Genomic DNA, 14,780 nt, shown 5'->3' with positions numbered 1-14,780 from the left:
AGAGTAACAGGTTTTTACTTGGCAGCAAATGCTCTGAAATCTGATTGACTAGATAACTGTTACTGGCAGATTAGAAAGCGCAAAGGCAAGGAAGCCCTCTTATACTTACTGAGGCAATGAACATGTCAATGGCAGTGGCAGTGGTACCTACACGTTCTCTGCATTTCATAAGCCCCGTGACTCTTGCATACATGGAGAAGGGGTAAAAATGACTATCAATCAAATATGGAAAAAAGAAAGCAGAGGTGGTTTAACATATACAAAGTAAGATTTAAGACAAAGAGGATGGAATGTTTCAGTGGGATCATTTGATCTTGATAAATGGCAAAATCGATACAATAGTCTCCTCTTATCCACAGCTTTGATTTCCATGGTTTCAATTAGTTACTAGTTACCCATAATACAGAACAATAAGATGTTAAGACAAAGAGAGAGATGAAGAGAAAGAGGACCACATTCATATAATTTCTGTTATACGACATTGTGATAATTGTATTTTATTATCAGTTACTGTTGTTTTTCTCTTAACTGTTCCTAATTTATCAATTAAACCTTATAATCATAGGTATGCATGTATAGGAAAAAGCAGTGTGTGTATATGTATTTGAAGTTCAGTACTATCTGGGCTTCAGGGGGTCTTGGTGTGTATCCCCCAAGGACAAGGGGGGACTACTATACTGGGCATTGCAGTCTTTGCCCTCTATAGTCTTACAGACCTGAGGTTAAATCCTATCACTGTCTAACCGTAAAACTACAAAATTATCCTCCTGGAGCCTCAGTTTTCATATAGGTAAAAAGGAGATAAAACATACCTTCCTCATAGGGCAGCTATGAGGCTTGTATTAGCTAACGTATGCCTAGGATTCAATAAAAGTTAGCTCTCATGTTCACTCTACTTACTTTCCAAGAAACATACCAAAGCCATTGTTTCTTTCCTCAAGCCCTTTGCCCTTACCTTCAGTGCTTTTTTTTGTTACCAAATCTTTATGCTCTTTATAAAATTTAATTTTTATTTTTTTGCCTTAAGCTATGATGTTTGAATGTTACCAAAAACTTTAAATCTATCATTTACTGAAATAATTTGGTTTCATTAAATAACTTTTTTAAAAACATACATTTTAAAAATTTCAATAGTTTTTAGGATACAAGTGGCTTTTGGTTACATTGGTGAATAGTATAGTGGAGATGTCTGAGATTTTAGTGCACTGGTCACCCAAGTAGTATGCATTGTACCCAATATGTCATTTTTTATCTCTTAATCCTCTCTCACCCTCCCTTTTCTGAGTCTCCAGTGTCCATTATATCACTCTGTATGCCTTTGTGTACCCATAGCTTAGCCCTACTTTTAAGTGGGAACATACAGTATTTTGATTTTCCATTCCTGAGTTACTTCACTTAGAATAATGGCCTCCAGCCCCATCCAAGTTTCCTCAAAAGACAGTATTTCATTCTTTTTTATGACTGAGTGGTATTCCATGGCGTATATATACCACCTTTTCCTTATCTATTCATTGGTTGGTTGATGGGCACTTAGGTTGGTTCCATATCTTTGTAATTGTGAATTGTGCTGTGATAGACATAGGCATGCAGGTGTCTTTTTGATATAATAACTTATTTTCCTTTGGATAGATACTCAGTACAGGAATCGTTGGATTGAATGGTACATCTACTTTTAGTTCTTTGAGAATTCTCCATACTGTTTTCCATAGAGGTTGTACTAATTTACATTCCCACCAGCAGTGTATAAGCATTCCCTTTTCACCACATTATTTTCATTATCTTGATTCTTCTAATCTGTGAGCATGAGATGTATTTCCATTTGTTTGTGTCATCTATGATTTATTTCAGCAATGTTTTGTAGTTCTGTTGTTGAGATCTCTCACTTCCTTGGTTAAATATATTCCTAGTTATTTTATTTTTTTCAGATATTGTAAAAGGGATTGAGTTCTTCTAGAAAAGAACTCAATAGGGAAAAGACACCCTATTAAATAGTTTAGTTTAGGCATTGAGTTCTTTTCTAAAACACATCTCTAGCTCTCAAGGAACTAGAGATACAAGAATAAACCAAACCTAAAGGTAACAGAAGAAAATTCTTTTTCTTGAGTTCTTGATTTGTTCTCAGCTTGATCATTGTTGCTGTATAGGACTGCTACTGATTTGTGTACATTTATTTTGTAGCCTGAGACTTCACTGAATTCATTTATCAAACTAGGAGTCTTTTGGAGTTTTCTAGGTATACAATCATATCAATAGCAAACAGAGATAGTCTGACTTTCTCTTTTCCAATTCGGATGCCTTTCATTCCTTTGTCTTGCCTGATGGATCTGGTTAGCACTTCCAGTACTACATTGAGTAGAAGAAGTGAAAGTGGGCATTCTTGTCTTGTTCCAGCTCTCAGGGGAAATGCTTTCAACTCTTCCCCATTCAGTGTGATGTTGGCTGTGGGTTTATCATATATGGCTTTTATTATTTTGAGGTATGTTCCTTCTATGCCTAGTTTTTTGAGGGTTTTTATCATAAAGGGATGTTGGATTTTAGAAAATGCTTCTTCTGCATCTATTGAGATAATTGTATGTTTTTTTTTTGAGACAGAGTTTTGCTCTTGTTGCCCAGGCTGGAGTGCAATGGTACAATCTCGGCTCGCCACAACCTCCACCTCCTGGGTTCAAGTGATTTTCCTGCCTCAGCCTCCTGAGTACTGGGATTACAGGCATGCGCCACTACGCCCAGCTAACTTTTGTATTTTTAGTAGAGACAGGGTTTCTCCATATTGGTCAGGCCGGTCTTGAACTCCCGACCTCCAGGTGATCTGCCTGCCTCAGCCTCCCAAAGTTCTGGGATTACAGGCATGAGCCACTGTGCCCAGTCTGGTTTTTGTTTTTAATTCTGTTTCTGTGGTGAATCACATCTATTGACTTGTGTATATTGAACCATTCCTGCATCCCTGGGCTGAAACCCACTTGGTCATGGAGAATTATCTTTTTGATGTGCTATTAGATTTAGTTTGCTATATGTTGTTGAGGATTTTTGCATCTATGTTCATCAGGGATATTTGTCTATAGATTTCATTTTTTTTTAAGTAGGATAAGATTTCTTTTTTTTTAAATGTCCTTTCCTGGCTTTGGTATCAGAGTGATACTGGCTTCATAGAATGAGTTGGGGAAGATTCCTCCTTTCACAATCTTTTGGAATTGGTTCAGTAGGATTGGTACCAAAAATGTCTGCTAGAGTTTGGCTGTGAATCTTTCTGGCCTGGGCTTTTTTTTTCTTGGCAATCTCACTGCTTTTATTGGTCTGTTCAGGATTTCTATTTCTTTCTCATTCAAGCTAGGAGTGTTGTATATTTCCAGGAATTTATCTATTTCCTCTAGGCTTTCTAGTTTGTGTGCACAGAGTTGTTCATAGTAGTCTCAAATGATCTTTTGTATTTCGGTGGTGTTAGTTGTAATGTCTCCATTTTCATTTCTAATTGAGCTTATTTGAATCTTCTATTTTCCTGGTTTTTTTTCTTTCTGCCCAGGCTACAGTGTAGTGGTGTGATCTCGGCTCACTGCCACCTTGGCCTCCCAAAGTGCTGGGATTACAGGAGTGAGCCACTGTGCCGGGCCTTCTCTCTTATTTTCTTGGTTATTCTAGCTAATGGAATATTGATTTTGTTTATGTTTTCAAGGAAACACCTTTCTGTTTCATTGATCTTTTGTATTTTTCTTTCAATTTCATTTAGTTCTGCTCTGATCTTTGTTATTTCTTCTCTTCTGCTAGCTTCGGGTTTGGTTTATTCTTGTATCTCTATTTCCTGGAGGTATGACGTTAGGTTGTCAATTTGTGACCTTTCAGACTTTTTGATGTAGGCATTTAGCACTAAAAACTTTCCTCTCAGAACTGCTTTTGCTGTATCCCAAAGGTTTTGATATTTGATAACTTATGTCACTATTATTCATTTCAAATAATTTTATTTTATTTTATTTTGAGACAAGGTCTCATTCCATTGCCCACACCCACCTTTCCTTTTAACTTGAACAAACTGTTAAAAGCATTACATTTTTCTTTTATTGCAGATTTTTTCTTTTCTTTCTTCTTCTTCTTTTTTTAGATGGAGTTTTGCTCGTCTCCCAGGCTGGAGTGCAACGGCATGATCTTGGCTCACTGCAACCTCTGCCTCCTGGGTTCAAGTGATTCTCCCGCCTCAGCCTCCCAAGTAGCTGGGATTACAGGTGCCCGCCACCACACTCGGCTAATTTTTGTGTTTTTAGTAGAGATGGCGTTTCACCATGTTGGCTAGGGTGGTCTCTTGGCCAGGCTGGTCTTGAACTCTTGACCTAGTGATCCACCCGCCTCGGCCTCCCAAAGTGCTGGGATTACAGGCGTGAGCCACTGTGCCCGGCTTGTCTCAGTGTGTTTATATGTAAATGGGAAAAATAGAACACGTTGGGTCTCAGAAAACAGAACTCCAAAATATGGCACTTTGGCATGTTGAACTAAAGAAGCAGCCTCCAGCTGCTGCCTCCATGCCGCCACCATTTCTCAATCCTCTGTTCCTCCCAAAGCACAGGATGAGGCTATTCTCTGAAGTTCTCTTATCTACATAGAAACTGAAACTGCTGTAGAAGAACACAACTTTTAATTCTCTCCCTGGAATTTCATTAACCAGCGAAGATTAAAACTCATATCACAAAGGAAGACACCGAAAATTAAACACCACAGTAGAGACCAGATGAACTTTGTCCCACACTATGTTCTGTTGTCTGGTCCCATTTAGTTTCTTATTTTATTTATTTATTTTTGAGACGGAGTCTTGCCCTGTTGCCCAGGCTGGAGTGCTGTGGCACGATCTCAGCTAACTGTAACCTCTGCCTCCCGGGTTCAAGTGATTCTCCTGCCTCAGCCTCCCAAGTAGTTGGGATTATAGGCATGCACCACCATGCCCTGCTAATTTTTGTATTTTTAGTAAAGATGGGGGTTTCACCGTGTTGGCCAGGCTGGTCTCCAGCTCTTGACTTCAAGTGATCTGCCCACCTTGGCATCCCAAAGTGCTGGGATTACAGGCATGAGCCACCACGCTTGGCCCATTTAGTTTCTAATGATAATCATTTACTAACCATTTTGTGAGCATTGGGCCCACTCATTTCCCCTAAAAACGATTTACTACCAGCCGGGTGTGGTAGCTCATGCCTGTAATCCCAGCACTTTGGGAGGCCAAGGCAGGCAGCTCACCTGGAGGTCGGGAGTTGGAGACCAGCCTGATGAACATGGAGAAACCCCATCTCTACTAAAAATACAAAATTAGGCGGGCATGCTAGTGCATGCCTATAATCCCAGCTACTTGGGAGGCTGAGGCAGGAGAATCGCTTGAACCTGGGAGGTGGAGGTTGTGGTGAGCCAAGATCGCACCATTGCACTCCAGCCTGGGCAACAAGAGCAAAAGTCCATCTCAAAAAAAAAAAAAAGAAAGAAAGAAAGAAAGAATTTGGGGTGCGTCCATAGAGTAAAGTGAAAGCAAGTTTACTGGAGAAGTAAACAAAAGAATGGCTACTCCATAGGCAGAGCAGAGGTTTGGGCTGCTCCACTGAGTATACTTATAGTTATTCTTGATTTCATGATAAACAAAGGGTGGATTATTCACAAGTTTTCTGGGAAAGACATGGGGATTTCCCAGAATTGAGGGCTTCTCCCCTTTTTAGACTCTACAGGGTAACTTCTCAAGTTGCTATGGCATTTGTAAACTGTCATGGCACTGGTAGGATGTCTACTATAATGCATGCTAATGCATTATAACTAACATATAATGGGCAACAAGGAGACCAGGGGTCAGTGAGTAGACCAGAGGTCACCATCCTGGTTTTGGTGGGTTTTGTCTAGCTTCTTTACTGCATCTTATCAGTGGAGTCTTTATGATCTGTATCTTGTGCAGGCTTCCTGTTTCACCATGTGACTAAAAACACCTAGCTTCCTGGGAATGCAGCACAGCAGGTCTCAGCCTTATTCTACCCTATTCAAGATGGAGTCACTGTGGTTCAAATGCCTGACAGTTATTTCTATCTTGATGCCCCCATAGGTACTTCCAATTCGACATGCCCCAACCAAGCATATCTTTCTCTCAAAAATTGCTCCCATTCCTGTGTTTCCTAACTTTCTGAAATTTCTACCATATTGCTGAAGTCAAAATTCTCAAAGTTATCTTGGATTCTTCCCTCTCCTTTAGTCCCACATTTAATTAATTACTAAGTCTTGTTAAATTTTACTCCTAAATAATTATAGTATGTGCTTTTTTCTTATAGTGCTGCTCTTCCGTGGTTCAGATCCTTGTTTTTTGTTTGTTAGTTTGTTTTGAAACAGAGTTTCGATCTTGTTGCCCAGGCTGGAATGCAATGGTGCAATCTTGGCTCACTGCAACCTCTGCCTCCCAGGTTCAAGTGATTCTCCTGCCTCAGCCTCCTGAGTAGATGGGATTACAGGCATGCGCCACCACGCCTGCCTCATTTTGTATTTGTAGTAGAGACGGGGTTTCTCCATGTTGGTTAGGCTGGTCTCAAACTCCTAGACTGAGGTGATCCGCCCACCTCGGCCTCCCAAAGTGGTGGGATTACAGCCATGAGCCACTGCACCCGGCCCAGATCCTTGTTTTTACCGTACTATTGCAATATCTTCTTTGCTAGTCTCACCTTCCTCCAATTGAACCTGAACACTTTTGTCAGAGAATTTGCTTAATACTCAGGGCTGATTATAGTTCTCCTTAGCTCAAAAGTGTGTAATAGCTTCCTATTGCCTACAGAATTGAGAAAAGAAAAAAACTTTCATTTGAGGAATGTGAGGCCTTTTAAATTATAAGGCACAGAGAGACATTAAAATAATACAGGAATTAGGCTCATGCCTATAATCCCAACACTTTGCGAGGCCGAGGTGGGCAGATCACTTGATGCCAGGAGTTCAAGACCAGCCTGGACAACATGGCAAAACCCTGTCTCTACTAAAAATACAATTAGTTAGGCTTGGTGGCGCATGCCTGTAATCCCAGCTACACAGGAGGCTGAGACAGGAGAATCACTAGAACCCAGGAGGCAGAGACTGCAGTGAGGTGAGATCGTGCCACAGCATTCCAGCCTGGGTGACAGAGCAAGACTCTGTCTCAAAATAAATAAATAAATAAATAAATAAATAAATAAATAAATAAATAAGATACTGGAATCAGGTGGTACTTTCCCCTTGAGCTATGTATTCATCTCCTGAAACTGCTTGCTATTGCCACAAGTAGCTACAAATTAATCCAATAATGCTGCACCAGATGCTATAACCCACACCCTATATCTTAACAATGTATAGATCATTCATTAATCAATGTTATTCCTGTAAACCAATGAGAATTCCTCACAAACAACTTTGAGCCCACTTCCTATCCCCCTTTTTTTGCCTTTAAAAATCTACTTGCAACTCCTCCTGATTGGAGTGTACATTCAGGGCAACTTGTATCTATACTCCTGGGTTGCAATTCTAAAGCTTGGCTCAAATAAACTCTCTACTTATATTAATTTTACCCCAGCTTTTTCCTTTTAGGTGGACAGAATAATGAAACCTAAAACCTCTCCTTGACATAAATAGCTTTTCATAATTTGACCTCTGCTTATCTGTTTAGTATTTTCTTATCCATTACTTTTTCCTGTCTTAATCTGTAATATTCAAACTAGTTGCATTTGTCAGAATATACGATGTTCTCTCATGATTTATGTACATGCTGTTCTGCCTGAAATAATTCCTTGTTTCTTGCTCTTCGACTTGTCCTTCAAGTAAAGTCTTACTCATGCTTTAAATTTTGGCTCTCACTCAGCAGATGGGGCTGGAGTGAAAAAAAAAATTTGGCTCAAACCTACCTACTTCATGAAGTCTACCCTGACTCACTTAGAACCCCGCCTATTCTATCAGTGCTCTTTTAAACCACAGTTTATTTTTAATTTGCTTGCATATTTGTTTTTTCAGGTTTACTTCCCCAATGGAAAAAGACTAATTTTTTTTCCTGCTATCTCCAGCAGTTATTATAGTGCATGGCAACAAGAGCAACTGAGATTTTTCTTGATTAAAGATACCATTTTTTTTTGAGTCGGGGTCTTGCTCTGTTGCCCAGGCTGGAGTGCAGTGGCGTGGTCTCAGCTCACTGCAACTTCTGCCTCCCGGGTTCAAGGGATTCTCCTGCCTCAGCCTCCCGAGTAAATGGGACTACAGACACATGCTACCACACCTGGCTAATTTTTGCGTTTTTAATAAGAGGCAGGGTTTCACTGTCTTGGCCAGGCTGGTCTTGAACTCCAGACCTCGTGATCCACCCGCCTCGGACTCCCAAAGTGCTGGGATTACAGGTGTGAGCCACTGCACCCAGCCTGAAGAGACTCTTAAGGTCTAAGGAAGTTTTCCAGGAGTGGGTGATGTAGCAAATAAGGTAAATCATTCCCCCTCCCACTAGTTTTCCAAGTTTCTTTCAAAACCTAGCAGGCAGTTCACTATTCTTTCCTTATCTACCACTTTGGGTAGAATTGACAATTCCCTTCTTTGTCCTCCTAATGAATGTGTTATGTCCTATCCTAGCACCAATCATGTTTAAGTGTGTATCCCAAGCATTTGGGACATTAGGCTCACCATTACAGGGGAGGAAACCCTCCTAGGTTCTTCAGCTGGTGTATAAACTAAATTGATACCAGTCAGGTTAACAGGAGAAAAAGTTTTAATTACGTATGTATGAACAAGAGTCCCACAAAATATGAGACTCAAAGAAGGGCCAGATGTTTGACACTTATATTACATCCTGACCTCAGAAAGGAAGTGGGGCCCGGCATGGCGGCACGGACCTGTAATCCCAGCTACTCAGGAGTCTGAGGCAGGAGGATCCTTGAGCTCAGGAGTTGGACGCCAGCCTGGGCAACACAGCAAGACCAGTCTCTTCAAAATAAAAGTGGGGTTTGGGGCTTCCAGGAGTGGTGGAGACAAGTTAAGAGACGATAAGAGGAGAAAATATAAGGTGAATAAAGGTTGACTTTTATGCAGATAAAAGTATCTCAGATGATACAAGTTGACTAGCAGCAGCTCTCTTTCTGGTAAGATTCCTTTAATTATGAAAATTTCCTTTAGAAATGTAAATTTCTCTTTACAAAGGAAGAGTTATTCTTTATTTTAGGCAGTAGTGGGATAAGTGAAGCATTTTCCTGTGGTGGCTGGATCTTAATTTATTTTGCTAAAAGACATCAATATGCCAGAGTGGCGTATTTTGGGGTGGCATATTCTGGACTCCTTCAGTTATAATCTGGGGTAGTGTGTCCTGAGCCCCAACACAATGAAATCAATCAACGTTCATCCTAACTAAAGGGGCTTTCTTAAACATTCTAGAACCTCACCATCATGCACAGACCATAAAAAATCCTTTACAATTCAACCCAAAGGATCGTAAACGCGGCTTCCTCCAGGCACTTTTAATTGTCCTTAGACAGATGGCCAAAGCCTGGTTATGGGAACCGCATATGCTAAGAGAAAGCTGACTACAGCGCCAAGAAAATGATGATTGGCTGCTGGGGCTCAGAAGTTGCATGTTCTCCTCTGGCCAAGGCAGGCTCTAGGAAACTGCTGAAGGTTCAGTTTTTGAAATACGGTTTTTGCATCGTAAAGAAAAAAGATCAACCTATCAGGAAGAACCGAGCACATCCAATCACCAATCAAGAGCGGGAAAGAAGCCAAAGCCTGGGGATACCCACGCACCAACGAGGACGTCATTCTCCAGCCCCCGCCAATGAGCAGCGGGACAGGGGGCGGGGCAATAGGCGGACCCATTGCCCTAGAAAACAAACAAGCTGCGGTACAACTGTCCTCACCAGCCCTCGGCTTCCGAGTCACTGCAGCCAACCCCTCAGCAAGGTGCTGATTTAATGCTTTCCATGCTCTCTGCGTGGGGCTAGTTACAGTGAAGTATCCCCTTCCCACTAGAGTAAGGCACTTCTTTCCAGTGCCTTCCCGAGAACCGCAGAAAGCACACTGGAACTTCGAGCTTTCTATCTTCACAGGAACCGGGAGCCGCGCGCTACCTGAGGGGGAGGGGCGGCCCTGGTACGCAGGCGCGCATGCTTGGCGGGGGGGGGGGGCGAGGCTGTGGCGGCCCGAGGTAACCTGGGAGCTGTATTTCTTACGCCGGCAAAACCGCCCAGGCCGCTGAGGCCTTCGTGACTTCATTTCCCAGGAGCCTCCGCGACCATGGGGCGGGCCAGTGAGTTCGCTAATGAGCTCGAGGAAGCCACGGCGCGGCCCACCAGGTTCCAAAACAAGGAAATGAAGGGGGGAGGCGGGACTGGGGGTGCCTGCGGGAGCCGCCGCCGCCGTCGCGGAGGAGGAGGAGGAAGAGGTGGAGGAGGTGGCTGCTGCGGCCGCCGAGGAGTCCCTTGCTGAAGGCGGACCGCGGAGCGGCGGGCGGCGGGCGGCGCGCGCGCGCGCTAGAGGCGGCTGTTGGAGAAGTGGAGCGGCGGTCGCGGGGGGAGGAGGAGGAGGGACTGAGCGGCGGCGGCCCCCGCGTCCCGTGCCTCTATGGGGGAAGCAGACAATGGATTATGATTTCAAGGCGAAGCTGGCGGCGGAGCGGGAGCGGGTGGAGGATTTGTTTGAGTACGAAGGGTGCAAAGTGGGACGCGGCACCTACGGTCACGTCTACAAGGCGAGGCGGAAAGATGGGTAAGAGCAGGGGCGGGAGGAGTAGGCTCGCTCGGCTCCTCGCCCTACCCGCGACCCGGCGGGATGGGTGGGTCGGATCCCAGTCGGGCCGTGCCCGAGGGGCGAGGCGGAGGGGGTCGCGGGGTTGCGTCCGGACACCGACTCCGAGGGGCGCCCGTTCCGCCCGCCTCCGCCGCGCGGCCCCGTCGCGTCCCTCGAACTCCCGCGGCGCAGCCCGGTCCGAGGCGTCGGTCCCGTCCCAGAGGGGCGCCCTCCGAGTGCTCGGAGACGGCGGGGGGACTCGAGTTGGGACCGTGGTGGAGGAGGAGTTTGTGGGGTCTGGTCTTTTGGGGGAACGCAGCGGGCAGGCAGAGCTCCGCTGCGGAGTTGCCGCTCCGGCCCTGGGTAGTGACGGTCGTTGTGGAACTTCCAATCGGCTGAGCGCCTCGCGGGGGCGGCGGTTTGAAACCTCGCCGGGGAGCCTGTCGGGCGAACGCGGCCTGGGGTCCTCGCCAGCCCCGCGGCTCTGACCCGCTGGGCACCGCCGCCCCCAGCAGCGATCTCCGCCCTTCGGGCTGGCCGGCCCGTTGGCCCCTCTATGCAGTCCTCCCATCCCTGTTGTATGCCCGGCGTCCCGGGTTTCTCATTCTCACATTCTGAATTGCGTACCTTCCCCCTTCGAAGGAGACCTGATGGGCTAGCTGCGTTTCGCAAGCGGCAACTTAAGAGTTGGCTAAATTCTCTGCTACCCACCCTTTACCTCGCAGCCCCTTGGGTATCTTGGGTATTATGTCCTCCACTCCATCCTCTGCCAGATGACTGTGGGCTGGGGCTTATGGAGTACCTATATTATCAAGAAGGGAATACGGAGTGACAGAGCTGGGCCTGAACCTTTGTTTTCCTAGGAGTTGAGGGAGAACTGTAGGAACACCTTGAGAAGCCTTTACTGGTTGTCCTCTTAAGAAGAGCTGGATAATGTACTGAGAATACCTGTCCTTCCTTGGTCCTGGAGGGCAGACAGCAGCTACAGCAGGACTGGTGGAACCAGCTTCCTGGCAGGAATTACCCTCCCCCAAAGCTAGGGACCCAGGAAGATGCCATGTCCAGCATAGACTTTAAAGAGAGTCAAACTCTACGGAAGAGGATTGTAACGGACCATTTCTGAATAAAGTGATGATCAGCCACAATGACATTAGTAAAATTTGAAGTGCCGCTTATCTTTGTGCGCGCTGTTATAATTTGATGTGGTTGGTATATGAACTCTAGGACTAAAGTACGTTGTGTGCGTATGCACTAACTTCATAAAACAACTCTATAAAGTTTTGTCATAAGGTATCGTGAAAATTGCAAAGTGCTGTCCAAGTGTAAAGGATTATTATTATTGCAGAATTTTTTTTTCTCTTGTAACTGAACAGGCCTTAAGGTACTCAGTTGTTTCTCATAATTCCTTTAATTACCAGGTGTCCTTGAATGCTTATCATGGAATGTGAGATACTATAATTAACATATTTTGGTTTTGGAATATCCACTCCACCTGTTATACTAGTGTTCTTGTGGGAATTTTATCAGATATATTTGGGGAAAGCACATCCAGTTTTCCTGTTTGGACATTGTTAATAAATCTGAGGTGGGTTTTTCCCATACTCCTCATGCTAACTTTGTGGTATACTTTTGGTTTTAAAAAATGTATCTTAGTGTTTTTTTTGTTAAAATAGCTTTCTTTTATTAGGGAACTTTTGAGAAGTTAAAAATTATGCTTCTGAATTGTATTTGAATAGTATGGGCTTACAACAAAAAACCAGATAATTCCTGCTTCTATTCTTTTTGAATATTTTTCCCCTCTAATAAAGTACTTCATTCGAATACACTTCCTTTTTGAGTGAAATTTGTTAATTAGAATTAATAAAGCTTCTTTACTAGAGTAAGATTAGTTTGTGTGTCTTCAAAATATAATGCTCTTTTTTTCTAAAAAAAACCTCAGGATCTGAAAGCATTAGTTTAAATCACTGTATTACGTATAAGAAAAACCGTAATAAAGGCTTTTTTCCTGGATGAAAGATCTGGTTGAGATTTGCAACTTTACAGTAAACACCCACGTCTCTTGTGGGTTGGTAGTGGGATTAGTTTTATGTTCATCGATACCAGCAATTTGAAAGAACATCTGTGTCCTTTGGGTTCATGTTAAATTTTTTTTTTTTTTTTTTACTGTTTTAAACTGTGGGCAGATTTGCATAGTAAAGGATTTTACACTCCGATCATGGTAGATTACAGTTTAGCTCTTTCTAGATTTTATTTTGGTTAACTCAGAAAATGCATAATGCTATTTTAGGGAGCCAGAAATCACATAGGTTACATTAAAGAGAAATGATTCTGGTATATATAATGTAGTATATAACCGAAACGTTGTTCAGGTCTTTAGAAGAAACATTAGAAGAAATAAAATATCATTAGAAAAGTTTAATACTACAGTTTGCAAAATGTTATTTCCCTTGAAGTATGACTTTAGGCAATATTAATTATATCACATAAATTTATAAGAGGCTGGAAATGCAAGATTTACATCTGAGTTTTTCACCTTTAATTAAAAATGTTCTCTGGGTCGGGTGCGGTGGCTCACGCCTGTAATCCCAGCACTTTGGGGGGCTGAGGCGGGCGGATCACGAGGTCAGGAGATCGAGACCATCCTGGTGAACATGGTGAAACCCCGTCTCTATTAAAAATACAAAGGAAGTTAGCCGGGCGTGGTGGCGGGTGCTTGCAGTCCCAGCTACTCGGGAGGCTGAGGCAGGACAATGGCGTGAACCCGGGAGGTGGAGCTTGCAGTGAGCCGAGATCCCGCCACTGCACTCCAGCCAGGGCGACAGAGCGAGACTCTGTCTCAAAAAAAAAAAAAAAAAAAAAAAGTTCTTTGTTCACCTTTTTGTTTTGCAGGAAGAGGCTTTTGACCCAACTCTCCTTTTTATTTAATATTTATACTTTTGAATATTTTTTGTAGAGACAGGGTCTTGCTCTGTTGCCAGAGCTAGTCTTGAACTACTGGGCTCAAGTGATCTTCCTGTCTCAGCCTCCCAAAATGCTGGGATTACAAGTGTGAGCCACCATGCTGGACCTCCAACTCTCTTTTACTTAAAAAAAAAAAAAATCCGATTTAAAAGTTGTTCTTTTTTTGTTTTTTCGTTTTACAGACAGGGTCTTGCTGTGTTGTTCAGGTTGGTCTTGAACTCCTGGCTTCCCAAAGTGCTGGCATTACAGGCTCATGCCACCGCACCCAGCCAAATGTTACTCTTCAAGAGAAACAAGTTCAGAATATTTCTGAACTTTTTAATACAAGCAAGAATTCATAAAATAAATTTTCTTCATTATTAAGAAGTCGCACATGACAATTTATGGTTACAAATTTCAAGACTGCATTTTTCCAGTTAGAAACATTTAAAAATTTGATCGACAAAGGAATATTGTTAAAAAGTTCTTTTGTTGGCCGGGTGCCGTGGCTCACACCTTTAATCCCAGCACTTTGGGAAGCCGAGGCAGGTGGATCACCTAAGACCAGGAGACCAGCCTGGCCAACAAGACGAAACCCCGTCTCTTCTAAAAATACAAAAATTAGCCGAGCGTGGTGCCGCGCATGGCTGACACAGCTTACAGAGTTTGTTTTGTCAGGGTTTCAAATGAGTGGTTGATGACTACATAACTTAATGTATGTCATGAAATTCTTCACAATGAGTACATGTAGATGCATATAGCTAATAGGTACAATGGTATTTGCCTGTGTTTGATGGGTTTTTCACTATCGGTTTGTAGTTAGATTATTGTATTTGCATTTTTGTTGGACACTTACAGAAGATTAAAGATTTGTCAGTATCATCAGAGGATTAGAACTTTCCAAAGTTTTAGATCATCTAGTTCAATTTCCTCTTTTTACAAATGAGAAACCTAGAGCTTTGAGAAGTTAACTGTCATGCTCATAGTGTCACAGCAGAGATAGCCTGTAATCCACATCTAACTCAAGAGTTCTTGCATTTTCCTTCCTAATACCATGGGAGGAAAAACAAAAAAAGGCCATCTTACCTCCAGTCTTGATAACTTACTGTATAAACTTTTTTCCA

At 43.1% G+C, this 14,780-nt stretch overlaps 1 protein-coding gene across 8 annotated transcripts in view; it reads left to right on the top strand.

Annotated features, from left to right (window-relative positions):
- Positions 1-10,163: 10,163 nt before the first annotated feature.
- Positions 10,164-14,780, top strand: part of CDK19 (cyclin dependent kinase 19) — a 206,357-nt gene continuing 201,740 nt past the window's right edge. For 2 of the 8 annotated variants that reach the window (XM_055391512.2, XM_055391509.2), the window contains exon 1: positions 10,301-10,695. In XM_055391512.2, coding sequence (XP_055247487.1) covers positions 10,568-10,695 — 128 coding nt within the window. In that variant the 5' untranslated portion in view covers positions 10,301-10,567. Of the gene's footprint in view, positions 10,696-14,780 lie in introns of all 8 variants that reach the window. The other 6 variants (XM_031012406.3, XM_063707194.1, XM_055391510.1 and 3 more) reach the window with 4 other exon arrangements.

The sequence above is a fragment of the Gorilla gorilla genome, chromosome 5, assembly GCF_029281585.2.
Source record: "Gorilla gorilla gorilla isolate KB3781 chromosome 5, NHGRI_mGorGor1-v2.1_pri, whole genome shotgun sequence".
In the NCBI taxonomy this organism is placed as follows: Eukaryota; Metazoa; Chordata; class Mammalia; order Primates; family Hominidae; genus Gorilla; species Gorilla gorilla.
The sequence above is the reverse complement of the archived record's forward strand: the minus strand, read 5'-3'. Positions and strand labels throughout refer to the sequence as shown.